The sequence below is a fragment of the Aspergillus multicolor genome (genome assembly GCF_047715735.1).
Source record: "Aspergillus multicolor strain CBS 133.54 unplaced genomic scaffold BDW74scaffold_51, whole genome shotgun sequence".
Taxonomy (NCBI): Eukaryota; Fungi; Ascomycota; class Eurotiomycetes; order Eurotiales; family Aspergillaceae; genus Aspergillus; species Aspergillus multicolor.
In genome coordinates, this window is record NW_027396002.1 from 84,980 (window position 1) to 110,843 (window position 25,864).

The 25,864-nt window shown below is 51.9% G+C and overlaps 13 protein-coding genes across 13 annotated transcripts; 11 read left to right on the forward strand and 2 right to left on the reverse strand.

Moving 5' to 3' along the window:
• Positions 1 to 798: 798 nt before the first annotated feature.
• On the forward strand, positions 799 to 3,138 carry BDW74DRAFT_183843 (uncharacterized protein; the record flags this gene model as incomplete). The annotated part of the gene is made up of 1 exon (XM_073730629.1): positions 799 to 3,138. The coding sequence occupies one exon, from the start codon at positions 799 to 801 to the stop codon at positions 3,136 to 3,138; it is 2,340 nt and encodes a 779-aa protein (XP_073578037.1).
• Positions 3,139 to 3,309: 171 nt separating this feature from the next.
• Positions 3,310 to 4,313, forward strand: BDW74DRAFT_116402 (uncharacterized protein). Its single transcript, XM_073721921.1, has 2 exons — positions 3,310 to 4,074; positions 4,158 to 4,313. The coding sequence occupies exons 1-2, from the start codon at positions 3,481 to 3,483 to the stop codon at positions 4,200 to 4,202; spliced, it is 639 nt and encodes a 212-aa protein (XP_073578038.1). The 5' UTR covers positions 3,310 to 3,480; the 3' UTR covers positions 4,203 to 4,313.
• Positions 4,314 to 4,759: 446 nt separating this feature from the next.
• BDW74DRAFT_183845 (uncharacterized protein) lies at positions 4,760 to 5,632 on the forward strand (the record flags this gene model as incomplete). Its single annotated transcript, XM_073730630.1, has 3 exons — positions 4,760 to 4,813; positions 4,920 to 5,169; positions 5,241 to 5,632. The coding sequence occupies 3 exons, from the start codon at positions 4,760 to 4,762 to the stop codon at positions 5,630 to 5,632; spliced, it is 696 nt and encodes a 231-aa protein (XP_073578039.1).
• A 462-nt stretch (positions 5,633 to 6,094) lies between these two features.
• BDW74DRAFT_183846 (alpha/beta hydrolase) lies at positions 6,095 to 6,890 on the forward strand (the record flags this gene model as incomplete). Its single annotated transcript, XM_073730631.1, has 2 exons — positions 6,095 to 6,496; positions 6,573 to 6,890. 2 exons carry the CDS (start codon positions 6,095 to 6,097, stop codon positions 6,888 to 6,890), a joined length of 720 nt encoding a protein of 239 aa, XP_073578040.1.
• Positions 6,891 to 8,745: 1,855 nt separating this feature from the next.
• On the forward strand, positions 8,746 to 10,248 carry BDW74DRAFT_171595 (major facilitator superfamily domain-containing protein; the record flags this gene model as incomplete). The annotated part of the gene is made up of 7 exons (XM_073727337.1): positions 8,746 to 8,835; positions 8,885 to 9,074; positions 9,140 to 9,270; positions 9,310 to 9,355; positions 9,416 to 9,605; positions 9,652 to 9,863; positions 9,986 to 10,248. 7 exons carry the CDS (start codon positions 8,746 to 8,748, stop codon positions 10,246 to 10,248), a joined length of 1,122 nt encoding a protein of 373 aa, XP_073578041.1.
• A 482-nt stretch (positions 10,249 to 10,730) lies between these two features.
• Positions 10,731 to 11,690, forward strand: BDW74DRAFT_183848 (uncharacterized protein; the record flags this gene model as incomplete). Its single annotated transcript, XM_073730632.1, has 3 exons — positions 10,731 to 10,823; positions 10,858 to 11,328; positions 11,379 to 11,690. The coding sequence occupies 3 exons, from the start codon at positions 10,731 to 10,733 to the stop codon at positions 11,688 to 11,690; spliced, it is 876 nt and encodes a 291-aa protein (XP_073578042.1).
• A 404-nt stretch (positions 11,691 to 12,094) lies between these two features.
• On the forward strand, positions 12,095 to 12,745 carry BDW74DRAFT_183849 (2-hydroxychromene-2-carboxylate isomerase; the record flags this gene model as incomplete). Its single annotated transcript, XM_073730633.1, has 1 exon — positions 12,095 to 12,745. One exon carries the CDS (start codon positions 12,095 to 12,097, stop codon positions 12,743 to 12,745), a length of 651 nt encoding a protein of 216 aa, XP_073578043.1.
• A 59-nt stretch (positions 12,746 to 12,804) lies between these two features.
• On the reverse strand, positions 12,805 to 14,092 carry BDW74DRAFT_171597 (uncharacterized protein; the record flags this gene model as incomplete). Its single annotated transcript, XM_073727338.1, has 4 exons — positions 12,805 to 13,124; positions 13,179 to 13,327; positions 13,385 to 13,862; positions 13,924 to 14,092. The coding sequence occupies 4 exons, from the start codon at positions 14,090 to 14,092 to the stop codon at positions 12,805 to 12,807; spliced, it is 1,116 nt and encodes a 371-aa protein (XP_073578044.1).
• Positions 14,093 to 14,954: 862 nt separating this feature from the next.
• BDW74DRAFT_189424 (putative MFS transporter) lies at positions 14,955 to 16,801 on the forward strand (the record flags this gene model as incomplete). The annotated part of the gene is made up of 6 exons (XM_073731969.1): positions 14,955 to 15,138; positions 15,189 to 15,214; positions 15,264 to 15,549; positions 15,619 to 16,033; positions 16,096 to 16,563; positions 16,642 to 16,801. 6 exons carry the CDS (start codon positions 14,955 to 14,957, stop codon positions 16,799 to 16,801), a joined length of 1,539 nt encoding a protein of 512 aa, XP_073578045.1.
• Positions 16,802 to 17,079: 278 nt separating this feature from the next.
• On the forward strand, positions 17,080 to 19,318 carry BDW74DRAFT_116420 (NAD-dependent malic enzyme). The gene is made up of 5 exons (XM_073721922.1): positions 17,080 to 17,729; positions 17,799 to 18,061; positions 18,123 to 18,389; positions 18,451 to 18,818; positions 18,895 to 19,318. The coding sequence occupies exons 1-5, from the start codon at positions 17,232 to 17,234 to the stop codon at positions 19,224 to 19,226; spliced, it is 1,728 nt and encodes a 575-aa protein (XP_073578046.1). The 5' UTR covers positions 17,080 to 17,231; the 3' UTR covers positions 19,227 to 19,318.
• Positions 19,319 to 20,196: 878 nt separating this feature from the next.
• On the forward strand, positions 20,197 to 20,926 carry BDW74DRAFT_163646 (uncharacterized protein). Its single transcript, XM_073726141.1, has one exon. It carries the CDS (start codon positions 20,326 to 20,328, stop codon positions 20,548 to 20,550), a length of 225 nt encoding a protein of 74 aa, XP_073578047.1. The 5' UTR covers positions 20,197 to 20,325; the 3' UTR covers positions 20,551 to 20,926.
• Positions 20,927 to 21,061: 135 nt separating this feature from the next.
• BDW74DRAFT_116425 (nucleobase:cation symporter-2 family protein) lies at positions 21,062 to 23,144 on the reverse strand. Its single transcript, XM_073721923.1, has 4 exons — positions 22,720 to 23,144; positions 22,105 to 22,651; positions 21,392 to 22,023; positions 21,062 to 21,323 (listed from the first exon to the last, which is right to left on the reverse strand). Exons 1-4 carry the CDS (start codon positions 23,136 to 23,138, stop codon positions 21,188 to 21,190), a joined length of 1,734 nt encoding a protein of 577 aa, XP_073578048.1. The 5' UTR covers positions 23,139 to 23,144; the 3' UTR covers positions 21,062 to 21,187.
• Positions 23,145 to 23,958: 814 nt separating this feature from the next.
• On the forward strand, positions 23,959 to 25,161 carry BDW74DRAFT_163649 (uncharacterized protein). Its single transcript, XM_073726142.1, has 2 exons — positions 23,959 to 24,416; positions 24,470 to 25,161. Exons 1-2 carry the CDS (start codon positions 23,965 to 23,967, stop codon positions 24,951 to 24,953), a joined length of 936 nt encoding a protein of 311 aa, XP_073578049.1. The 5' UTR covers positions 23,959 to 23,964; the 3' UTR covers positions 24,954 to 25,161.
• Positions 25,162 to 25,864: the final 703 nt, after the last annotated feature.

Genomic DNA, 25,864 nt, shown 5'->3' on the forward strand with positions numbered 1-25,864 from the left:
ACGTATGACACTAGGCCCTTTAGTAATGTAGCATAATCTCGTGTTTTCGCGACAGCCTCGCGTCCACTGCTCGACTGCAGCTCCAATCGATCCGAGTGTCTTGCATACCCGTGCTGCGAATGACCATGTTGATAATTGCCCGTTTTATCCTCGGTTATGATCTCTGATGATTCAATTGACCAGGGACTCAGCCATCTCTATCACCCATACCGGTCCAAACGAGTAGTGCCATGCGATGATTGTCGATCTCCATGTTCAAATTGCTTCTGTAATGGATCTTAGCGCAGATTCAACGATCAAATCAGGACTTTGGCTCATGACGTTGTCTGCGAACTTTCTCTGCAAACTGGGGTGATCTCTGAGCTGCGACTGAGCCTTGCCTTAGTATGCGAGGCTGCCGCTAGGCGTTTTCTTAACAAGGCTAATCCCCAGCCGTGCCAATGCCCGTATACGGTAAAGGGATGCCTCAACCAGCTGAAGAACAGGTCCAGCTCTCAGGGTCTAGCACTGGTTGCTACATGCTGACAGTCCTCCGGAGGGAATTAACCATCAATCTTCGCCTTGAGGAAGTCTATCTGTAGCCAATTTTGACGCCACTTCCATGGCCGGAGCGACATGATGGCGTGTGCAAGCGCACTCGCATAGCCTTGCTCCCGAAAGCAGCACCGCCAACCGACGGGCTTACTTTGCACTTATTGGACACAGAAGGGTCGTGTGACAAGCCCTCGGCCGCCCGATGCAATAAAATCTGGCGCTTACCCGGCCTGGTTTTTACTCAGCTACAGATTCCTGAACGCTATGAATCTCGCTTTCAACGTCTCCGGCAGCGGCCCCCTTAGCCAGATTGGAATCCACCTCATTGGCTTTGACACCGCCGTCTACCTCGCTACGGGGGCGATCGGATGGTGGAAATCGCGCAGCCGGTCCCTTTCGCTGATCGAATCGCTCTCGGCCAGCAAAGCTTCGCTAGTATGCTGCAGTAACTTTAACCTATTAAGCTACCAGGAGCGGAGGAAACAAACTGGACGGATAATGGGGCTTGCTGTTCAGAACGACGAGTTGCGCGCTATCCCTGGCGAGATTGCACAGACGGCGGTCTCGAACGACCCTGGGATTGACTGCTTGCGGGCGCTTACGACGGGGCTGCTCTGCTTCTACGATGTCCAGAAGGTGACCGCCCTCCTCGCAGACGTGATACCCGTTGGCATGCTCCACCCCGAGCATGATGACGAGGTTCCCGAGTTTGACGGCCCTCTCCTCTCAAGTCTCCGGAATTGGGTGGAGTCTGTGGCCAAGGAGGAAGACTGTAACAGCTACCGAGCGCATCTCTTGGGGCTTGTTACAAAAGCACAAGATGCACTGATCGGTGGCCAGCTACCGCGCAGCGCAGTCTTGGATCACAGCTCAGATGACACCAACCATCTGCTCGGGGCCCTGAGATGGATGGTTACACCACGGCATAGACGTGATGTTCCAGTCTATCCTACCCGCTCTCTGTATGTCTGGAGAACTGCAGTTGTCATGTCAGAGCTTGCGTTTGATATCTCTGTGTCATCTGAGCTCATTCACACGACGTCGCAGTACCAGCAATTCACCGGGAGCACCGGCACCTACGCCGACATCGCTCTCGTCGTTGCCTCCGTGGGCGATACCGATCCCTTGATGCTAGCACAGGTACACACGGAATCTCTTCGACTGCGACCCCAAGTAACCCCCATCCGAAGCATTCCGCATGTTGCATTCGGACATGTCGCTCTAGGGGACAGGCTAAATGTAACACCGGAGGAGCTTGTTGAGATTTGGAACATCTCGTTCGGCTACGCCAAGGAAGGCGTTGAAGTTCCATACCTTTCTCGCGGAGGAAATGTGCACCTGCCTGTCCGTAGGGATATGGAGCTCCTACGCGACAGTCATAAACCCCTCGTTAGTATCTGGTCGCCCCACCTTGCACGCCTCCTGCGTCCTGCAATGGACCTGTTCGTCCCCGCATCATCCCGTGACCCGGCTTGGTCACAGACAGGAATCAAGGAGTACCTAGATCGCCAAGGCAATGGTGATCCAGTCTACTACGAAGATAACGAGGTGCGAGGCAATCTCCTAAAACTATCCGCAATTATCCTAGGCACTATCTACGGCGCGTGCTTTAAATCGATAACACCAATGGTGCCCGTAGATGCAGATAAAGGACCTTCTGAGTTCTTGGAAGTCGCCCTCTCACCGGAGAATGCCCTTGATGCTAGATTGTTCCGTTGGGCATCAACCCTGGGCCTTGCGCTGAGCGGACTCCTGGAATCAAGCAAGTGGACTGGCTTACTTCTCGAACTGACAACGGGCATGGAGCACCCCACCCCACTGGACGAACAGCCATCAGCGGGCCTCCTAAACCGCCGACTGAACCTCACCTCTGCAGGTGCCACACCCGGCCTCTTCCATGACTTCCACGTCCGCGTTTCCGATATCTTCGGCGCGCAGGCAAACGGCGTCTTCGCGATCTCCGAGTTCATTGTGCGCCCCTCTACACACGCAAACGCCGCTCTCAGATTTCACGTCGGCACGGGCCGGATCCTGAATCTTCCTGTCGACGACGCAGGGTATATCCGTGAATCACAGGTCGCCGTCGGGTCCCTCGAGCTCCCACTGGACCCGGAACCATCGATGGATCTCCTATCTAGACAGCCCGGTGCCGTTAGCACAACGCACTTGGGCTTTCGTATCGACGCAGAGCCAGACTGGAGCGGCAATGCGCAGCATATCCGCTTTGGAGTCCGCAGCGCGGGCGTTCTCGTGTCCACGCTGCGGATCTCGCGCGTATTGGAGCGTCTGGCTAATGATCTCGTCGCGTGCAAATGCGGCGAGCCGCAAGCTCCGGTGCAGGTTCCGCTATCAGAAAGATGGCAGGCGGTATCGGTATACCAGATCCTTCGACCCAGTTATCCGGGCAGCTCAGAACTGAGTGCGTTCATCAGAGACGAAGATAAGATTCTTGTTGACGTCGAGGGGGACGATGTGAAGCGGATGCTTGTGGTGGGTATGTTGAGTTGTCGTAAGGTGGCGATTTGTGTAGATTGCGTGGGCTGTGCGTACAAGGCTCTTAGGGATAAGGAGAAGACGCAGAGTGTTGCTTTGGTGGTTGGCTGATGAATTTATGTTGGGATTTCTGGACAGAAATGCGCACTGAAAAGCCCCAAGTCGGGTCTTATCGCCGAAGGTTCCGGCGTTGGCCAAGTTGACGATTTGACTTCCATGCTTGTTTATTCAAAGTCAACTGACGGATCTTACAATATGGCATGTAGTTCTGAATGGGCAGAACGTGTTGATCAAGTCTATGGTAATTCTATAGAGGGTTGCTCACTTTGGCGGTCACATTCGGTTCTTATCTTCTACGGCCAACACGGTAAGCTTGGTAGAGAAAATCTTCTCCTTTTTCTTTCTTATTTCGATAAAAATAGTATCTAACCTTGACACCCCCTATCACATACCATGGGTAACGACAGGAACGGTCTACGCAACCAACTCACCTCAGCTTTATCCCAGGCCCAACCTATCCAGTCCAGTCCAGCCCGGCCGTCCTCAAAGCAAGTCACTCATTTGCCGACCCTGCCTCGCCCACTCCTCCACATGCTGCACAAATCAATCTCCCATCTTCCTCGTATAATTGACCAGCACATCGGGCCCAACGTACCCCATGACGCTCATTTTCTCCAGCACATCCAAAACATACTGCTCGCTCGAGGCTGGCTGGACGGCGTATACGCACTGCGTCTCGAACCGCCGGAAATCAAACTGGTCGTCGAGGACTTCGGCGATGAGCTCGAGATTCAGACCGAGTCTCGTCAGGTTGAAGTCTTGCGTTTCCAGGATCTCGTGCGTATACTGCAGCCCGTCCTTTCCGGGGTTTTGCCACGTCGCGCAGGTGTACACTGTGCACAGGTCGCTGTCGGCTTTGTGGTAGACGAGGAACCACTGCGTTGGGGCTATGGAGATGTAGAACTCGTTCGGGAGCGTGGTTGCTGGTTTGTTGGTTGTGGTTGTAGTGGATTGCATTGGAACTGTAAGTGGTTTAATTCTGTTAAGGTATGTTACGGTCGCAGATGACCCGAGTTGAGTTGGTGGACGGGAGGAGACTTGAACGGCTGACTTCTTACTCATATTTATAGACGGCCTGGGGCATTGATACAATGGAGTTCATGGATCTTTTTTGACATGGACTGGAGGTCTTTTGTCCTGCATCTCTTCCCTCTGAGGCTGTCCATTGTGCTACTCTGTGGAAATTGAATAAAGAAACCAAAACACAATGCCCTATCAACTATTCCTTTCTTCCTGGTTTACCATGCAGAGATCGCTTTGTTTGGCTAGAATTGTGTGGAACTACCTAATAGCACTATACAGAGTACCACAGACATGGAGGCACGAGACCACCTGCCATGAGTTTGAACATCACACAGTGCAGGTATAACCAACAGGAGCAGAGCATGCGAGCAAGTCCCTATCAACTCAGCATCAAAGCCTACCCCTCCCCCTCCACGACCTCCCTCCAACAACTCGTCCTCCTCCCCGCAACCCCAGAAGGCCCCCTCCTCCAAACCTCTGCAACAACATCCATGCCCGTCCTCAGCGCCTCAACCCCATAGCCTCTAATAAAGGTGTTATAGACCTTAAGGCCGCCTGGGTAAATAATACCCTGCAGCCGTGTATATGGTCATATTCCTAGCACTTCGGCCTTAAGACCACGCCGCAGCTAATTAACAGGGTGGCAATCATGCAAGTGGACAAGAGGGAACAGCTAGAGTTTTTATTTGGGATTGTGCCGGATGTACGTCTCTGCACCAACGTCAAGACTTGGTACTAGGACGCCAAATAACAGGTTAATAATGGTAGTTTGCTGAAGATAAAAAGCGTAACTCTGTAATTATATTAAGGAGCTGTTTCTAAAGAAAAAGGCGCCTAGACCCGAGCACGACCAGTTCTTACTATCCCAGTACGTCCGCGACCTCGGGGCGACCAAGACCACGGCACAAATGGTTAATCTCTGGGCCAGGGCCATGCATGGCGTCGAGTTGAGCGAGGAGTCGGCGGCGTACTTCATTGACTACTGCCGCAGTAACCATGGCCTGCTTGCAGTCCGCGCGGACGATCAGATCGGGGGGAATTATTTGCGGTTGCAAAATGGTAGGTGCACTCTCTATCCGTCCTATCCCCGCCCTATCACTATAAATGCAACCCTGACATGGCGTGGGCAGGAACGACGGAGATCGCGGGGGGCATCGCGGCGCTCGTCGGCAGCGAGCGGCTCTTCCCCTCTACACCCGTTACCTCGATCGAGGACCAGAAGACCACTGGCAGAGTCGTCGTCCGGTCCAAGAACGGGGCGGAGTTCATCGCCAGAAAATGCATTGTCTCCATCCCTAGCACCATGTACCGCGAGTTAAGCTTCACCCCGAGCCTGCCGCCCCGTCTGCGCGAGATAATAAACACCACCCGCCTTAGCCACTATAATAAAGCCATTGTGTTTTATCGCAGGTCCTGGTGGAGGGACCTTAGCTATAATAGCTTTGCCTTTAGCTATATCAGGCCTGTCTGCATTGTGCATGACTTATGTATCCCCAAGCGCGACCTTTACGCGTTTACCTGATTTATTGACGGGCGTGCTGGCAAGAAATAGAATAAGTTAAACGCTGCTGCTTATTAGCAGGCGGTGCTTAAGCAGCTAGGTGTGATTTATAAGGTTAACACCAAGGATAAGACAGCGGATGTATAAAACCTAAGCAGAGTGCCTGAGATTATTAGAGGCTTGATACGGATAGTGACATTCGGATAAGACCCATGGACCGTGTTAATGACATAGAGCCGACCTACCCTGACCCATGGGGCTGCCGGGCCGGGGTCGGAGGAGATTGCCTGTTCAGGCAACCCATGATAGGTCATCTTCAAGAGTTCGGGGTTTGACTGCTCCATCCAGGATCTTCGGTCTTTGCTCTTACATATCATATAAGCTCATCTACGTACAGTCGCGTTGCTTTACACTGTTTCAAAATTTCAGCCCAGCACAAGCTAACCTTACAACTTTCTACATCCAAGCCAGCACAATACCACAATGACCCAGCCAACTATCGTCTTCTCCCTCGGCGCGTGGTCTACCCCTGCCGTCTTTGATGCCGTCCGCTCCCGGCTCTACACCCTCGGCTTCGCCTCCGAGTGCCCTGCTCGGCCCTCCGTGGATCCCGAGCCGCCACTGAAGACATTTGAGGACGACGTTGCCTCCCTACGGGATGTCCTAGCTCGTCTTGCCACAGACGGCAAGGACATTGTCGTGGTCGCGCACTCGTATGGTGGCATTGTGGCGTCTTCCGCTGTCGAGGGGCTAGTGAAAGAAGACAAAGACAAAGGTCACGGCAAAGTGATCAAGGTGATCTACCTGGCGGCCTTTGCGCTCGACAAGGGACAGAGCCTAATGGGCGCGCTGGGCGGTACCTTGCTGCCCTGGATGAAACTCGAGGTGAGTCGGCGGCGTCCCAGCTACAATACCACAAATCGTACCTTAATATATTGACACCGTGTAATGCGATTCCCAGGGCGACTACGTGCACACCGACAACTCCACCATCTGGCACGACCTGCCCTTAGCCGAACAGGAGACCTGGGCCGCCCGGGCGCCTGGGACCTCGCGCCTTGTCTTTGAGGGCCAGAACACCTACCAGCCTTGGCAGGATATCCCGTGTGCGTATATTATCTGTGAGCAGGACTTGGCTCTTCCACTGTCCCTCCAGGAGATGCTTGCCCAGAAGGTTGGCGGGCCGGAGGGGAAGTTCCGGCTTCCTTGTGGGCATTGTCCGTTCTTGGGTATTCCTGATCGCTTGGCTGGTCTGCTGGTTGATATTGTCAAGGCGTGAATGGTGAGGATTCAGGTGGGGATTGGTTTAGGCAGGCTCGGGCTCGGGCTCGGAATTGCGCCTGTAGATTGGCAGCGAGGTCTCGGGATTATACCATTTCACCGATTCGTTAAGGGGGTTCGGGTCGAAATGCTCCAAGTCGTGATATCGGCATTGGTATGGATGCTGCGTACTTGTATGCTTGTCCTATTGAGAAGGATGTGTGGGTTAGTATAGTGACGGGGATATTGGTCTGTCTCCACGCCTCGGAAACTATGCATTGCCCTTCATAACCGTCATGTTGCGTTCTTGGTTGTTGCTCGTAATGTATCGTATACCTTGCGCAGATGGGCAGACATGGATTTGATATGCTACGTATATGACTAGGTATCTACGCAGATATCACAAGATCGTTTCAGGGATTGCCACGGGACAGCCCGAGTGCATAATGCAGAGTCTGGAGTACATGCCCTAGAGTTGACCCTATCTTGCCAACCAACAAACTGCATAGAGAACAAACTGACACTTAACCATGAAACTATAAAATATTAAAAAAGTAAAATATAGAATCCTTAATACTATTTATAAATTAAGGTTATTTTTAAGAGTAGGCAGAATTATCAGCCTTAGGTAGTAAAGAAGGCTTAATAATATGAAAAAAATATAGTAATAGTATAACTAATTCCCCATGTATTTAAAGCCAACCCTTAGCATAGCTAATTTGGCTAAGAGTTAGTCTTTATAATATATAACCTAGAGATTAACCACTATTCCACCCCCTTTTCCCTTAGTGTTCTGCTTCGTACCTGGCTCTATATCCTAGGCTGTTACATAATTAAACTTAGTATTTCATATATGATATATAGTATATTAAACTTATAAATAGTTATTCTTACTTATTTTTATCTTGTTATTATCTAACTTTTATAGTGGTTAGTGATTATTATTTTCTTTATTTCATAATTGCTTTTTTTAGTATAATATATTTAGCTTTTTTAATAATTACTATTTTTTAACCTTTTACTTATTTTGACCTTTAAATTACTAGTTAATAACTTCCTAATATTTATTATATTGGTTTCATTATATTGGTTTTAGATATTTTATTTTCATATAACTTAAAATATCTTATAGTGGTTAATGGTTAGTGGTTATTTAACTATTTTAGTGGTTACTAGTTTTTATTTTTTTAATTCTCTTTTTTTCAATATATTATATTTAACTTTTCATTAATAATGCCTGTTTTTTAACCTTAATTTACTAGTTAGTAATTTCCGAGTATTTATTTTATTAATGCTAGATATTTTGTTCTTATATAGCTGAATCATTTTTCGTGATTTTTTTATATTTTATCTTGAAATAATTTTTGGATTCTTAAATACTTAAAATATTAATATCAAACCTTTAATTATAAAATATATTTATATTCTTCTTTAATCACTTGCTATTTTGAAACTATATATCTTTTAAATGGATAATATTAAGTGGGATAGGCTTTTCCAGGATATTCTGATTCGCCATGGGCAAGGGCTGTTAGCTGTGATTTAAGCGTGATAAGCATTTACTCCAAACCTGACAGCAGCGTGTATGGTCGGTGTATCATGAATTACACCAAGTGGAGATATGGCTATCTCTGGGGACAAAGAGGCCATTATCGATATCATAAGCTCGGTTTGATAGGGCGGAATGTTCGTCGAGGTATAAGACGCACGACGACGGGGTATCCCATCAGAGGACCGCCATATCTCTCTCCTTGCAACTTCTCGCCATGGATTCTAAGGACAGGAAAGAGCCTACAGCGGTGGCCGGAGCCAGCACTTCTATTGGCACGGCAGAGGTAGCTCCTTCCCAGGGTGACATCAACATCGACCCAGACATGGAAAGAGCAGCCCTGCGCAAGTTTGACAAATGGCTTGTCCCAGTTGCATTCATCTTTCTTGTTCTCTCCTCCCTAGACCGAAACAACGTGAGTCCCCCTTCTTATCTTCAACGTACCTTGCTAAACAAGGCTTCAGATAGGCAATGCGAGAACCTTCGGCTTTGAGGAGGACCTGGGACTGGAAGGAAACAAATTTGGAAACATCACCACTCTGCTCAGTGTCACGCTTGTCCTGTTTGAAGTGCCCTGGCTGATGAAAATTAAGCGATTTGGACCCAACCGCGCACTCGGCACTGCCCTCGTTCTCTGGAGTTTTGTAACACATGGTACTGCATTCATACAGAACTATGGCCGGGCAATTGCTGTCCGCATGCTTCTCGGGCATGTGAAGCCGGTGTCTCGCCTGGGTTTTCGTATCTGTTTTCTACAATCTATCCTCCCGAGGCCGCTGGCAAACGCATTATGATGACAAATCTAGCCAACTGTACCTCTGGTGCTTTTGGTGGGCTTTTCGCGTATGCGGTGCAGACCATGGGCACGCGAAGAGGCCTTGAACCATAGCGATGGCTTTTCATTGTCGAATTCTGCCTTACTGCTGTTGTTGGGGGTGTCTGCTGGGCCATTCTGCCGACATCACCGGAGACGGCATGATTTCTTAGCCCTGAAGAGCAAGAGACAATGCACTTGAGGAAAAAGCGAGAGATCCTTTATAGAGGAGAAGGTGATTCAAACGTGAAGTGGCTCAAGCCCTCTTTCACCGATCCTTTTATCTATCTTGTGGGCCTTGCTTTCTTCACCTCCTCGGTCGCTATCACGGGCATTGGGGTCTTCTTGCCAACAATTATTGAAGGACTTGGGTAAAATTAAACCGACGCCATATACATACTTGCTGACAACATTCAGATACGCGTCGCTTCAAGTGCAGTATATGACTATCCCCGTCTATATTCTCGGCGCCATTTGCCTTGTAACGAACGGTTACCTCTCCCCCCGCTGGAAACGTCGGGCACCATTTCTCGTTAGATGCACTTTCCCCGTCATGGTCGGATACCTTATATGTGTGGGAGCTTCGAATCCTCACGCGGGATATGCTGGGATGTTTATCCTGGTCATAGGTAAGTTTCATTCCTCCAACCAGGTTATTGAAGTGGCTCCCTAACCAGCCCCAGGCGTGTATACCATCTCTACCCTTGTTGTCGCCTGGGTTGGCACGAACATGACGCCCGACAGCAACGAGCGGTGGCAATGCCCTATGCGTACTCAATTGCGAATCTATCATCCCTGGTGTCAGCCCAGCTCTATCCTAGTCACCAAGGGCCGCGGTATATCCAGGCCAATTCAATCTCTGCTGGCTTGGATGTTGTTGCTACAGGACTGTACTTCGCTTGTTGGATGCTTCTCAGACGGAGGGATTTGAAGAAGAACAGGATGCTGGCAGATGGAGCTACGACCAATGGTTACGAGGATGACAGGGGGCTTCATTTTAAGTATTTGATTTGAAAAGGAATCTTGCTTCCTAGAAAAAATAATCTTATTGCCAGTGGCTCAGCTTGAGTGTGCAGGCAGTTGCCTACTTTTAGTATCCGAATACATCTTCCCTTAGACTTATAATCCTCTTCCCTATAACAACATGCGCATGTAGTACTTCCGCAGCTTTATTAAATGTCATGATACACAAACTCATACGGGCCTTTCGTGTGGCAATAGGCAGTTTTTGCAGATTGAAATATGCCCAGTCGCCTGTCAACGCTCGCCTGAACTAAATCAGGACGAGCTTATCTATCGGTGTTTGCACCGAAGCAGCAAAACCGCTGGACTCTGATAAGCCAGCTAACCCTATCTGGAGATTCTTCATGAAAGCACCGAGCTATCAGAAGATCCAGGGCATCTTGGCTTATAACTCCGTTCAGATCCCTATAGAAGCCCTCTGAACTCATCGAGAGAAAGCGATAAAGAAATCCAATCCATACTGGTCCTCGACCATGTCGCCCACCACCTGCACAACATCGCGCCCTCGCGATTTCACCGGCTACGGCGACAACCCACCAAAATTCACCTGGCCCGGCGGCAAAAAGGTCGCCATAAACTTCGCCATCAATTACGAAGAAGGAACCGAGCGCAAGCCCCCTGCTCGGCGACAGCACCCGGGACTCTCGGACATGGCTGCGCAGCGTCCTCCCCGAAGCCGAGCGGGGCCTCATGCAGGAAGCCGAGGACGATTACGGCAGGCGCGTCGGAATCTGGCGCCTCCTTCGGATTTTCAGGGAGTTCGATGTCCCGTATAGCGTGTTCCTGTCGACCGACGCACTCACTGTGAATCCGGCGCTGGCTGAGCGGTTACGAACCGAGAACTGCGATATCGTTGCCCATGAAACACGCTCGATTAGCAGGGTCGGACTGAGCGAGGAAGAGGAACGCGCTGATCTCCGGGCCTGCATGCAGCAGACGTTCCGTCTTACGGGGAAACGCATCCGCGGGGCCTTTCCGCGCCCGCCTATAACGGAGAATACGAGACGCGTCATGGCCGAAGAAGGGCTTCTCTACGACTCGGCAACGACGAACGATGATAGGCCGTACTTTGTTGATGTCCATGGCCGGCCGATGCTTGTTTTGCCGTACGCGGTCGGCAGTCCGGCCCCGGGTACACGGGTTCCAGAGATTTCTTCTCCTACCTGAAAGACGCGTTTGATGTGTTGCTTCGTGATGCTGAGATGACTGGGAGTGCGACGATGATGAGCATTGGCTTGCATGCGAGGATTATGAGGCCCGAGCGGGTGGCGGCGGTGGTGAAGTTTTTGGAGTACGTGCTGGGGGTTGAGGGGGCGTGGGTTGCGAAAAGGGAGGATATTGCGAGGGCTTTTGTGGATTTGTTCAAAGGGGAGTGGGAGGGGATTTGGAATGTTGATGTTGATGAGTCTCTGCGTGTACAAAACATCAAATGACACATAGGGTGGGCTTCCTTGGTTCCTCTACCATGGTCTTGGATGAACGTTGATGGTAGGCCTGCGCGTATGGTATTAAGATGTAGGGTACTCAGTATGGTATCAGACTCCATACAATTGCTCTTGTACCATAGGTATATGCAACTCGACTGCAAATTTTGTTCCAAAGTTTGATACCATACTTATCGGCCCTCCCGTTGGGGTCTGGGCATTGGGGTACCTGAGAAATGATATGATATATCGCCATTTTGACGCCCATACACGTCAAAGAGATGCCAGTCGGGGTTTCTCCGGGCATTGCTACCCCAATACTGTATTCATCCACAGTGATCTTTTCCAGCATAGAGTGCTTCTTCACCATATTTCTCATCGCCCGCCACTACACTTAATCCAACACAACCACCATGTCCTCCCGTCCGGTAATCGAATACTACTTCTCCTTTATCTCACTGTGGTCTTACATCGGCAGCCGCCGGTTCCAGCGACTCATCAATGAAACCAACGCACGCGTCATCCACAAACCTATCGACCTCATGTACATCTTCTCGATATCCGGCGGGCTGCCCGTGAAGCAGCGGTCGACACAGCGGCAAGCGTACCGGTTGATTGAAATGGAGCGATGGCGTCAAATCCACGGCATCCCAATCGTGCAGCATCCGAAATTCTACCCCGCCGATCCGTCGCTTGCGCACCGGGTGCTTCTGGCTGCGATTGAGGTTGGGGATGATAGTGCGGCTGTGCAGGAGTTTGCACGGTTAGGGCTCGAGGCTGTTTGGGCGAGGGAATTGGATATTGCGGATGAGGGTACGATTGTGCAGTTGGCTGTAGAAGCAGGGCTTGAGGGCGGAAGGTTGTTGGAGAGGGCTAAGATTGAGACGCAACTCGCTGAGCAGGAGAAGGCACTGACAAAAGAGGCGGAGAACAAGCAGTACTTCGGCGCACCGCTCTACTCGCTACGCGGAGAGCCGTTTTGGGGGCAGGACCGCCTAGATATGTTAGAGGGTGTTATTAAGAGTGGTAGGGGTCCTATTGCTGTAAAGGATACGGATTTGTAACTACACCTACTGAAGTACCGCTTAAGAGAATGTATCCCATGACTGTTTCCGGATGCCGTCTAGTCATAGTACTGCACTTTAACACCCTTTAGAATCTCCACGCCATTCACTTCGTTGTCTCCTTCCTTCTCTGTTGACTCGCCCAGGTTCTTGATGACGCGTTGCTTAACCCATTCGCCGGCCTTGAGCGGCTGACCGTCATCACCAAGAGTTTTGTTCCCGGTTAGACCGAGCTTCTGGAGAACGGGCGACTCGTCGATCGGGACGAGATCAGAGTCGTCTTCGATCCGGACCATATACAGCACACCGAGCCTGTCAATGTGCGCTTGGTCTTTCGGCGGTGCCACGACGCGGTGGATGCTTGACTTCAGATACCCATCTACCAACCTCCTGTTAGCCTAAACCATCAGAGTAATGGCGGGCATGTACTCACTCGTCAAGAACTGAAGCGCATCGGCAATGTTAACCGTAAGAGCATCCATCTGCGGCCGGACATACTTCCACTCTCCACTCTTGGTCAAAACCTGCAGCGCCGCAACAGGTTGGCGGAAGAGTAGAGTAAGACTGCCCATGTCGGAGTGTCTTTCATAATGCATTAGCAACGACTCGATACTATGGTATCAAACATGTAATACGCACCCCTTCAGCCAAACACCCCCCAACTTGCGATTCTCCTCCTCACTCCTTGCATAGTACTTCATATACCTCAGATGATCGCCAGAAGACTGCTCATACCGATGCCGTTTAACAAGCCACTCCTCGTCCTTTAGCCCCAACGCAACGGCAAAAATAACCAGCAGCTTCTTGACAATATGCTCGTGGATATGCTTCGAGAACCGCTCAATACTCGTCCAGTGGTCCCTCACAGTATCCGGATGCTTCTGATTCGCATGCTCGGGCACGAACTTGGGGATGTTGTAGATTTCAAAGTTATCTTTTACCCCCGGAATAAGCGTGCGTATACCAGCGGGTTTCCACCCGTTATAGTCTCCCTGTTCCAGCGCGGCTCTGTATCTTTGTTTTTCGTCATTGGGGAGGGAGAGGACGCTTTTCGCGAGACCGAATTGGGCGTCGATGTCTTCTTTGCTGAGGCCGTAGTTTGTGACGTAGAAGAAGCCTGTTTGTACGTCTCCTTTAAGCAAGGGTGGTAAATGGAACTAGATTGTAGGGTGGCTTACCAACGTCTTCGATTGCCTTGGTGAATTCCGCGGCTAGCTCTTGCTTTCCGCCTGGTTGGTCGAACTTTGAGAGGTCCAGTGTCCTCAAGTCCGCCCAGTCGAGGTTCTCGGAAGTTTCTGGGACCTGCACGTATGGGATGGCGGGTGCTTCGATGGTGGTTGTCGCCATGGTTGTTCGATTTCCCGAATGCGGGTGACATACAATAAGTAATTGAGACTCAATGCTTTATATCAACATATGGATCTACGCCAGTCAAGCAAAGTGGGATGATAATATGCCTTCCAGGCGCCAAAGCTTTCAACAGGATCCTGCTAATCCCTTAGGTACGTCTTGTTCTCCCCGAGCCCGCATCACATCATAACCCTAATTCATGGCGTTTGCGGCACAACGCCTCCAACTCTGAGTCAGGACACGGCTTTCGCCATGTGATCGGGATTGTGATAAGTTAGGCTACTCAAACGGGGTCTATAATCAAATCCCGAGAATCATGCTCAGCATAGTTCCCTTGGTCCTATCGAGGCGGGGGCGGCGTGCTCAGTCATTTCCCCTGCTCAGCAACCATCAACTGATGGCGACCACAGAGACATCCATAGCGATGCAGTAAGAGCTACATTCAAAGGGGAGAGAGTCTTGAGGCCAATGCTATCTCTTTCAACAGTTAATATTCGTTCAAGGACATTGGGATTGTCATGATTGTGGCTAGAAGCCGTGGGATATATATCCGCACCACGTGCATTTATGCATTACTAACCAACGACTCGCTGTGAACCCCACACAACGTCCAGAGTTCTTTTATAACAACCGACTTACAAAATTGTAGACTGATCCTGCCATACCTTGTGCGATTGATGCCATATAAACTTCGCCCTTGTGGGCCAAGCTCAAGCCAGTGGCATCGCATCGAGCATCTCGGCCTGTCTCCGATATCGCCTCCCGCCAAGCGAAAATCTCAACAAAAATAACGTCCCTGCATTTATTTATCTGGAGCACTTGCACCATCAGTAAGGAGTCGTATCTCACAATCACTGCAATGGCGTCGCTGCACTCACCTGCGCAGAATGAAGCGCGGTCGGCCCCTCGCCTTGTTGACGAGAAAACAATCGCGATCAATGGGATCGATGCGCTCGGTGAAGAGGCACGGCCCATCGACCCTGAGGTTGAAAAACGCGTCTTGAGGAAAATCGATATGTTCCTGATGCCTGCCATGGTGATTGGTGCGTTCCACATTTTCCTCTATCAAGCCATCTCGCTGACTGTTTATCAGGGTATGGACTCGTCTACTACGACAAGGTGCGCCTGCCAACCCCTATAATCCCTTCAAATATCTGACCGAGCCCAGGCAATCCTCGGCAGCGCCGCCCTTTTCGGCATGACCACCGACCTGCAGCTCTCCGTCACCGACACCTCCGTCACCCCGCCCGTAACCGACACCTCGCGACTCAGCTGGGCAACCTCGATCTTCTACTTCGGGCAGCTGGCGGGCTCCTATCCAATGACTTACACCCTACAGTGCTTCCAGACGAAATACGTCCTCGGACCTGTTGTCATGCTGTGGGCGATCATCTGTGCTGCGACGGCGGGCGTCACCACCTGGCAGGGGCTTTTTGTGCAGCGGTTTTTCCTCGGTAACACCCCTTCTCTCCAAGTTTCACTCTAATCGACCACGAGAAGGAGAAATGTGGCTGACGGTGCAGGCTTCACCGAATCCATAATCCCCACCGGCTTCATGGTCACCGTCAGCGGGTACTACACGCAGCGCGAGCAGTCCTCGCGGCAGAGCTGGTGGTTTTCCGGTACGGGATGGTTCACCATAATAGGCGGCGCATTCAACTACGGCTTTGCGCAGATTGATGGGGGCACATTGAAAACATGGCAATATATCTATGTCTTTGCCGGGGTGTTGACGTTCCTCTTTGGGATCTGGTGCTTCTTTTTACCGAACGATCCCCTTAATGCGTGGTTTCTTACGCCTGAGGAAAGACTTGTTGCGGTTGAGCGGTTGAGAGCTAGTCGGACGGGTGTGAAGAATCATAAGCTGAAACCGGGACAGTTGAAAGAGGCGGTTTTGGATGTTAAGATTTGGCTTGTGGCGTTGACCATGGCTGCTGCGTATATCTCCCCCCTCTCTATATACCCGTAGGGAAAATGAGTATACTGACTTGCGGGCCCAGGTACACTGTCAACGGCGCAGTCTCTGGCTTTGGCCCCCTCATCGTCTCAACATTTGGGTACTCTTCCCTGCAAAGTATCCTCTTCCAATTCCCGCTCGGCGGACTATCGGCATTTGGGATTATATTCACGGGCTATATCTGCTCGAAATTCCGCAACATCCGCGTCTTAACCCTGATTCTCTGCTGTCTCCCCGTCATTGCCGGCTTCGTCATGATCTGGAAGAGCAGCTGGGGGCATAAGCCTGTTACGCCGGTGGCGGGGTACTCGCTGATTGGATTCTTCGGGCCCGTGGTCGGACTGACAATCTCGCTGGGCGCCGCCAATGTCGCCGGCGAGACGAAGAAGAGCTTCATGGCGGCGGCGGTGTTTGTCGCGTACTGTGTTGGGAATATTGTGGGTCCGCAGTTGATTCATTCTCAGCAGAAGGGAGCGCATTATCCGGATTTGTGGACGGGCCTGATTATCTGGTATGTTTCCAACCCATCTTCTTGTATCTATGTATGGTGAGATGGAAGGCTGGGCTAACTGGTTTGGTGTTTGTGTAGCTACTGCATCACCATCCTCTCGGCGTCTGTGCTGGGGGTGCTGTGCTGGCGGGAGAATCGGCACCGGGATGCGATGGGTCTGGATGAGACTGAGGGCGATCGGCTGGCGTTTAAGGATTTGACGGATAAGGAGAATCTGCATTTCCGATACGTCTACTAATCGTCTAGCTTGATTTCTGCCAGAATAGGGTATGGTGGTGAGATGCAGCGGATACCATCTCCGAGCCCTATGGTACCTTGCGGTGCGAACGCAAAGACAGCCATCTAACTAACTAACTACAACCAACCAACCCCTGATAATGTAATCATAGATCTCAATAATAACAAAAATAACTCAATGATATCAGATGTACTATAGGCAGCGATATAAAAACCTTGGCACCCACGTGGACCCTTTCTTTCCCATCGCCCCACCATTGCATCATCCGATCGTCAGGTCTTGTATACCTTCACTTTTATTCTCCGACACCTGCAAGGACAAGCTTTTTCTCTTCTTGGCTTGGCTATATTTATACGAAGTACAAGGTAGATCCGATCGCCATCTATCCATCCACCATCCACAAGGCTGAATCCCTACACGAAGAAACAAAATGTCCCTCACCCGCTTCAAACACCTCCCCCGCTCCGCCCACACCCCCCTAAAATGCCCCTACAAGGGCGCATCCCTCCTCGGAAACGCAGCATTCAACAAAGGCAGCGCACATCCCGAATCCGAGCGAAAAGAATTCGGCCTCCACGGCCTGTTGCCCCCTAACATCCAAACCCTCGACGAACAAGTCGAGCGCGCGTACCAGCAGTACAAAAGCCGACCAGATGACTTGGCGAAAAATACATTCATGGCGAGCATGAAGGCGCAGAATCTGGTGCTGTACTATAAGCTGTTACAGACGCATTTGAAAGAGATGTTTAGTGTTATTTATACGCCGACCGAGGCGGATGCGATTCAGGATTACTCGCGCCTCTTCAGGAAGCCCGAGGGGTGTTTTTTGAATATCCGGGATCATGACGAGAAGGAGATTGATGAGGCGCTTGCTAATTTTGATACGGGCGATGAGGTTGATTATATTGTTGTTAGTGATGGCGAGCAGGTACGTCACTTATCCCTTTTCTTCTATCAGTAAAGGTTGGTGTGGTCCCTGGGTACTAATGTGGTGTAGATCCTCGGGATAGGCGACCAAGGCGTCGGCGCGATTCTTATCTCCAGTGCAAAGCTCGTCATTACAACAGCATGCGCAGGCATCCATCCATCGCGCCAACTCCCCGTCGTTCTGGACTGCGGGACGAACAACGAGAAACTGCTGAATGATGAGCTGTACCTGGGTCTGCGGCAGAAGCGCGTAACAGGTGAAGCGTACGACCAGTTCGTGGATAAGTTTGTTAAGGCGGCAAGAAAGAGGTTTCCAAATGCTTATATTCATTTGTACGCCTATAAAAACTTTGAAGTTGGTCAATGAGATTATGCTGACGAAGGAATGTGGCAGTGAGGACTTCGGACTCCAAAACGCAAAGCGCATCCTCGACAAGTACCGCTCCGAGATCCCCTGCTTCAACGACGATATCCAGGGGACGGGATGCGTCACGCTCGCTGCACTGATGGCTGGATTGCATGTTAGCGACGTTAAGCTCAAGGACGTCCGAGTCGTCTGCTATGGCGCTGGCTCAGCGGGAACCGGTATCGCAGACCAGATCAGTGATGCAATTGCGACAGAGGCAGGGATTGACAAGGGCGATGCGCTGAAGCAGATATGGTACGCCCGGTCCCGATATATACCACTTCAGATAGTGAAAATGCATACTGACTAGGTCCAGGTGCATCGACAAGCAAGGCCTCCTCCTCAAATCGCAGGGCGATGCCCTAACACCCAGCCAAACCTACTTCGCAAAGGAAGACAACGAGTGGGAGGACAAGCAAAACATCGATCTCCTCTCCGTAATCAAACACGTCAAGCCGCATGTCCTCATCGGAACATCGACGAAACCCGGCTCCTTCACGGAAGAAATCATCCGCGAGATGGGCAAGCATGTCAACCGGCCGATTATCTTCCCCCTGAGTAACCCGACTCGCCTCCATGAAGCCCAGCCGCAGGATATCACGAAGTGGACGGACGGCAAGGCGCTTATTGCGACAGGGAGCCCGTTCCCGCCTGTTGAGTATAACGGGACGGAGACGGAGATTGGTATGCCCCCGTTCCTCTTCAATTCACTTCATTTACTTTATTATCGGATGGGAAGAAGGTGCTAATGATGTACTAGCCGAATGCAACAACTCAACCGCTTTCCCAGGGATCGGCCTCGGCGCCGTCCTCTCACGAACCAGCCGGCTGTCGGAGAAAATGATCGTTGCGGCGTCGAAGGCGTTAGCTGCGAAAGCTCCGGCGCTTGAAGACCCCAATAAGCCGCTGCTCCCTGACGTCGAGGACGTACGTGAGCTTAGTTTGAATGTTGCCAAGGCTGTGATCCAGACGGCGGTTGACGAGGGATTAGCGCAGGAAGAGGGGATTCCGAGTGATGAGAAGGATCTGGAGGATTGGATCCGGGCGCAGATGTGGGAGGCTGAATATCGGGATTTGGAGAAGGTGGATTAGATCAGATTCCCTGGATACCCATTTTACCTAGGTTGGATATTGGAGGGGGCTTGTCCATATGACGCATATAATTCGTACTATACTGGTAGACATCTACCGTAATGCTAAACGTAAACTTGCCATACCTTTATACCTCTGTGTCTACTGAGGCTGCTGCTTTCTCGCGAAGATGTGTGTGTATGGGTCTTTCTCCACCCAAACGGGCACCATCCCCGGGACAAAACCAATGCTTCACTGTAATCCTTCTGTTGGGCCCTGGAGTGGCAGATGCTGTACTCCGCGGTCGTGGCCGATTCCTGACACCCAGAGTGCTCGATATCCTCAATGGCTTGGCCACGGCGATCAGATCATTTGGTTTGAAGCGTGCAGTAACGGGCATACGCGGTTTGCTGTTGCCGACGGGCGCCTTAGCGGGATGGATATATCGCCAGCAGCGTGGTAGGGTCCGCTTGGGATCTCCGCACCACGGGTGTGGTGAGCATGGCGGATCCTGGAGATGGAGATGGCACGGAGAACGATGACCTCGGGTTCGTCGTTGTTGGGCAGGTGGATGAGGGTGGGAGGCGCCTGTTGCTCGCCCGCCGTAAGCCGCGGGGGGTCGGTGGCGTTTCTATCACAGAAACAAGATGGCTACGCAGCAGACAAGAATAGAGTTCTGATCGTCTCAGACACTACCATCATGGGCTATTATAAAGAGATGTTTGCCGCGGCTTATGGCAAGGGACAGTGGGAACTCAGTCCCTCCCGTGTTTCGTTCGCCGCGGACGCCACGCTGCTTCTTACATGGAGGAACAAGGGCGGATGGTGTTGTATCACTTTGATCTGCGAGAGGAGGCGACCCCGGCAGATCTCAAGCGCGTCGAGGTCGAGCCCGAACATACGCGCGCAAAGGCCAAGTCCGTCATCGACGCCACGCCCTCAGGGATGGAGGTGAAGCCGTCCACCTCAAGGGTCCTGCTCACGCACGAGAGTTTCATTCACGGCCGGCAATTCACACTGCACGACCTCAAGGCCGGAAGCATACGCGAGTTCTGACTGGACAGCCCTCGTTTTGGCCTGTCGGACACGCAAATCGACGAAATCTGGTTCCCCAGCAAGAATGGCCGTGGCATCCACGCATGGATCATCCGCCCATCGTTCTTCAACCCGGAGCACAAGTACCCGCTGGCCTACTTTATTCACGATGGCCAGCACGGCAGCTGGAGCAGTAGATGGAATGCAAATACCGCCGCCGGCCTGGACCTCACTGTCTTCGCCGAACACGGCTACCTGGTCGTCGCGCCCAACGTGTCAGGAAGCAAGGGCTACGGCGAGGACTTCGTAAGCGCCACCCAGACTCAGTCTCATTTCGCCGGCGCTTTCTACGAGGACCTTGATCACGGGTTTAGGTATCTCGAAAAGGAGGTGTCATACATCAATACACGCCGCTCGGTCGTCCTTGGCTGTGGGTACGGCGGGTACATGATAAACTGGATCCAGGGCCACGACCTCGGCCGAAGGTTCCGGGCGCTTGTCTCGTGCAACAGCATCATCAGTATCATGTCTGTACCTCTCTACCGATACTCAGCATGCCAATTTCACCGAGCTGGGCGGGACGCCCTGGGACGCACCGGAGGCATGGAGGCGCTCGTATCCTGCGCAGCATTTCCACAATTGAAGGACGCCTCAGTTGGTTATCCATGATGCTGCGGATGCTCACTTTCCTGCCTCCGAGGCTGTGGTGCCGCTCAAGACGCTGCGGCTCCGGGGGGTGGAGTGTGCCTTTCTGGAGCTGCCAGCTGACGAGGGCGGACCGCAGGGACTGATGCTGTTTTATCGCACAGTGCTCGACTGGATGGGAGATTTAAAATGTGATATTCAAGCAAACTTGGAAAAAAAACAGGCAGATTCGCACCATCTTGCCTCGGTGGACATGTCAGTCAATTTGTCTACCTAACCTAAGCCATCACATTTATCACCAACTAAGCCTGCTTGCTCTGATAGGCTTCTCCGTTTCCATTGCTCACAGGAGCAGTAGGGCCAGCAGGCGGCACCGGCGTAACAGCCCCTATCTCCTCGACTTCAGCCGGCATGATTGAGTTCAAGAACATAGCGACACTAACAAGCAGCACATTAGCCTCACCACGCACCGAGGCAAAAGGAAATAGAGGAAATCGGGAACTCACAAAGCCGTAACCGCAAACCCCGTCTCAAGCACAAGCTCAATGGCATTCTCAAACCCCTCAAGGTCCCGATTCTCAGTCGGCGGAAACACATTCGCGAACCAGGTCGGCACCAGCGTCGCCCCATACCCCAGCGCCATGCTGGCAGTCAAAATAAACCGATTGCGCCGTGTAAATGGCGCCTTGGCCACAATTGCCTGGCCTGATATCACGACACTCGCAAAGAGGAACGTCTTCATGCCACCCATAACACTATTCGGAATCGCCACGATCGCCGCTGCGAATTTCGCGAAGATACCGGCCACAATGAGAATGAGGCAGCAGCAATATCCCGCCCAGCGGTTCGCGCACCGTGTCAATGCGATCACGCCGTTGTTCTGCGCGAAAGTTGTCATGGGCGTCATTGTAGCCAGCGCTGCGATGACGCTGTTTAGTCCGTCTGCGAGAACGGCGCCTTGGATGCGTGACTCGAATGTGCCCCCGCGGACTTCGAGCCGCGACACGTCGCAAGTGGCGGTTACGTCGCCGATGCATTCGCAGGCGCAGATTATGAAGACGGCGATTATGGGGAGGACCATGGGGCCGTAGACGGAGAGGGGGAAGGTGTGCACCCAGATGAAGGAGGCGACGGGGGCCTGCACCGGCAACGAGAAACATTAGTCCCGAATATGATAGGGTAGGGTATGGGGGTGCAATGAAATGGGGGAAGGACATACAGCGTCAATATCGTCATGACTGAAATACCCACACGCAGCCGCAACGATACAGCCCACCAGCAACCCAATGACAACAGAGCAGGACTTCATAATCGGCGCCCCGAAGCGCTCGCAGAGGATGATCGCGACGAAGACCAGGAAGCCCAGGCCGATAAACTCGGGACTTCCCCAGGGTAAGGGTCTCGGCGCCGCAGCAGACGGACAGAGCATCCCCTCATCCATGCACGATGATCCACCCGCCCAATCTTTAAACCCTGTGCCAATGAGACTGATACCAATGAGCATGACGGTAGGACCGGTGACGATGGGCGGGAAGATCTTCTGGATTATGCGCGGTGGAACGAAAGCAAGCAGGATTTCGATGAGTGCGCAGACGGCGGAGGTTCCGATCAGCGCGCCGTAGGCTTCGGGGCATGGGAGGCGGTTTCCGTCGGAGTCGAGGGCGCAGAACCCGTTTGCGTACATCTGGTTGAAGGCGCCGTTTGCGACGGAGATTATACTGAAGGACACGCCCATGACGGAGAGGACGCCGCTGCCGATGTAGTACCTGCACATACATCCGTTAGCTCATCATCTCCAGCCTGGGGAGAAGAGAAAAGAAGAAGGGCAACATACGGCGTCTTATAAATATGGAACCTTGTAATCTGCACCATCGACAGCAATCCACAGACAATTAAGCTCGTCGACACAAGATACTGCTGCAGATCCGAGGGGAGGGCCAGGGAAGACGAAATGATAAGCGGGGGCGTGACGACACCCGCCAGCATGGCGAGCGCATGTTGTAGACCGAGGATAAACGCGAGCAGGACGGGGATCTTCTCGTTCAGTCCGAAGAAGGGAGATGGTCGCGGGTCCTTCTTCATGAAGGGGAGCTCAGGGCGGAAGAGGAAGGCATAGTCGTAGTCGCCGATGAGGCCGTCGCGGGTGGTCAGGTGTGTTGTTAGAGAGCGGATTCTTTGGCGCAGGGTCTTTCTGGGGTTGGAATTGGGGATGATGGAGTCAGGGCCGTCGGTCGAGTGGATGGAGTTGTCCATGGCGCCTCAGGTGTTGTAGATCCTGATGCTACTGCTGATTAGATCAAACAATGGACAAACCGGCATCCGCGACGCTTTTATTCTTCAACTCAAGATAAGATAACCATCGCAGTCCGTCCAGCCAAGCCCGCGAGCCCGGTGCAGAGAGCCGAGAGATAAGCGCCGGGCAGCGACGATTGGCGTGGCGTGCGCCACAGGCCATGCCGCCCCCAAGAGAATCGAGTAATGGCAAATGTCAGCCGGCTTATCTTGCTATCGGGGCTAGAGTCTTGGACAGGCTTGGTGCTGGGGCCGGCGGCCTCCGACGCATGTCTGGCTGTGGCAGCGGGATGCGGAGTATAAGAGGGTCGTCGGGATGGGTCTGGAGAAGACTTTCCCCGGACGGGCATCTCCTCTTTCCGATTGTCTGTCCGGATCGGTTTCTCTGGTCATTGTTCATGTATTATAGGTCTTCTCGTATCGGGCCCACGGTTCTTGGCTGGGAGGGGCTGCCCGAGCCGAACGGCGCCTGCCATGGGTCGTCGGTAGCCCCAAGTTCAGAAATTTTTGATGTCGTGTGTTGTATAGATGTACAAGCGGAGTGAGTTATAGTTCATCTCTCGAACTATCCATGGACCCTGGATAGGGTCATTTCAAGGGTACTGTACAATGCACTAGAATAGTAATTTAGGCGGACCGGAGCGCCAGGTACAACCGTTCGTGGACTAGCACATTTTTAGAAGATCCAGGGGATTCTTTTTTTTTTTCAATGATAAAATCTCCACCTGTTCAAGATTTCCCGTCTTTTCATTGAAACATCTCAATTTTCCCCAGATTTTTGATCGCAATGCCAACATCAACGTCCACGATCGGCTGGACCCTGGCAAATATCGGTCCAGCACCAACCACATACTCGCCCGCCCCATCATGCACGACAGCCAACACCGTGATTGTGGGCTGGAACGATCCATACCAGTCGCAATGGGGCATAAGCTGCGGCAGTATGCCAGACAACTGCTGGCCAACACCGACAGATTCATCTGTAGCCGACGACATCCAAACAAACGAATACATCGTCCCCTTCTACTCTCCCGGCTTATCATGCCCATTGGGATGGGAAGCAATAGGGCAGGTCGCGCATCCAACAGTAACAGACGCAATCGTAACGTCGTCGGGGGTATACAGAGAGACAGAACATATTGACTACAGCTCCGGCGATGTCGTCAAGGTGTATAATATTCCAGACGCGTTTGGGGCGCTGCTTGACCCCGGCGAGACGATGCTTGCTTGCTGTCCTTCGTAAGCTGCCCATACACATCCTGCTTTGGAACAGCGTTTAACTCGACTTGCAGATCCTTCTATCCGGAGAGTTACCGCTACGGCTGCTTCTCGGCTCTTCCGGCAACTCCTACTACGGGGTGTACGACTGAATACGCCACGCGCGACGTTGAGGTCGTTACTACGCCATTCCTTCTGAACGGGACGACGACAACAGCGCAGCTGCTGTTGCCGATGAGCACGTTTCCCTCGTCAACACTACGTTCCACGACGTTCAGCGATATTGATGAGATGGATGTCTTTGTTTTGTCGTCGATGGACCCAATCTATCTGGTTCATGGGCCTTCTGACCGGGAGAGTCAGCCGTCTGCTTCTTCTTCCGGGACAGATGCAGAGGTAGCGGGCTCTGAGAAGGGTGATGAGGGCGCAGAGGCTACTGGTACGAACGCAGCGTCGGTGCTTCGTGTCGAACAGGCCTCCTGGAACCAATTTGTTGGAGTAGCCGCTGTATTGATTATCTCAGTGCTTGCGGGGATGGGGCTTGTTTTGCCTTGGTAATGGGATTGGTGCTATTTTCGAACAGAATTATCTGTAATGGGTTACAACGCGTTGCCAGAAAGAATACCAAAGACTGCAGGTCCACGGGTGATGGCAAAACTGGCCACAATCCTCGTTATAGGTAGCAAGACAGTGATGTGCCTGCCATCCTCGCAGAAAAATCCGCTTGTCAATGCCTGAAAGTCTCTTGCGGTAACATTACCACCACTTTGCAGCAGTCATAATCCCTGATGGTATCATTCGTCCATGGTGTTCCATATAAGTCCCCAACTGCTCCAGTTCAGGGTGTCCGTTCCGCCCCTCTACTGCCGGTGATCAAGTACACTGGAATGGCCCAGACTTGCCCTGATACAAGGCCTAAATAGATAAAGTTCATACCTAGGTGCTTGATAGTTGCATTGGATGAGGCTGAACAAGGTTCGGGAGAGGCTCGGCCCCTGCTCGGCTGGTGGGGGGTGGGTGCAGATGGTTGCTCTCGGCTTCCTGATTGGTTGGCTTTAGGTCCGTGCCGCATTTACCCCGCTCAATGTCTTCTCAAGTTCTATTACATACCTAGGTACCTAGGTAGGTACGCAACACCGTTGGGGTGTGATGCACGGTCGAGCAAAGAGCTATAGTTATGAGATACTCACCTTAAAGGTACAAAGTATGCAATTTTCAAGGTTGAGATGAGCCGCGTTATATAACAATCAAGCTATTAAGACGGACAGGGTTTCGCTCTTGTGCCGCCCATCGATCTATCGCATAACTACCAAAATAATAGGCAGTCAGCAGAACTTGGAAGGTACATTAACCGATGAGATTCATGCAGTATACCTGCCGAGCTTGTGCAAGGTTCTATCCCACGTTCTATCGCACTGTGACCATATCAGGCCCTTGTTGAGATGTAGGGTTCTCATTCCCAACTAGGG

Coding starts and splice junctions, on each gene's coding strand:
- BDW74DRAFT_163646 (XM_073726141.1), top strand. CDS start 20,326: ATGGCCGTGGCATCCACGCATGGATCATCCGCCCATCGTTCTTCAACC.
- BDW74DRAFT_116402 (XM_073721921.1), top strand. CDS start 3,481: ATGGGTAACGACAGGAACGGTCTACGCAACCAACTCACCTCAGCTTTA. Junction 4,075..4,157: donor AGTGGTTTAATTCTGTTAAG/GTATGTTACGGT, acceptor TCATATTTATAG/ACGGCCTGGGGCATTGATAC.
- BDW74DRAFT_163649 (XM_073726142.1), top strand. CDS start 23,965: ATGCCAACATCAACGTCCACGATCGGCTGGACCCTGGCAAATATCGGT. Junction 24,417..24,469: donor ATGCTTGCTTGCTGTCCTTC/GTAAGCTGCCCA, acceptor CTCGACTTGCAG/ATCCTTCTATCCGGAGAGTT.
- BDW74DRAFT_116425 (XM_073721923.1), bottom strand. CDS start 23,138: ATGGACAACTCCATCCACTCGACCGACGGCCCTGACTCCATCATCCCC. Junction 22,652..22,719: donor TTCCATATTTATAAGACGCC/GTATGTTGCCCT, acceptor ATGTATGTGCAG/GTACTACATCGGCAGCGGCG. Junction 21,324..21,391: donor GGGTTTGCGGTTACGGCTTT/GTGAGTTCCCGA, acceptor GCTGCTTGTTAG/TGTCGCTATGTTCTTGAACT.
- BDW74DRAFT_116420 (XM_073721922.1), top strand. CDS start 17,232: ATGTCCCTCACCCGCTTCAAACACCTCCCCCGCTCCGCCCACACCCCC. Junction 17,730..17,798: donor TTGTTAGTGATGGCGAGCAG/GTACGTCACTTA, acceptor AATGTGGTGTAG/ATCCTCGGGATAGGCGACCA. Junction 18,819..18,894: donor CGGGACGGAGACGGAGATTG/GTATGCCCCCGT, acceptor ATGATGTACTAG/CCGAATGCAACAACTCAACC.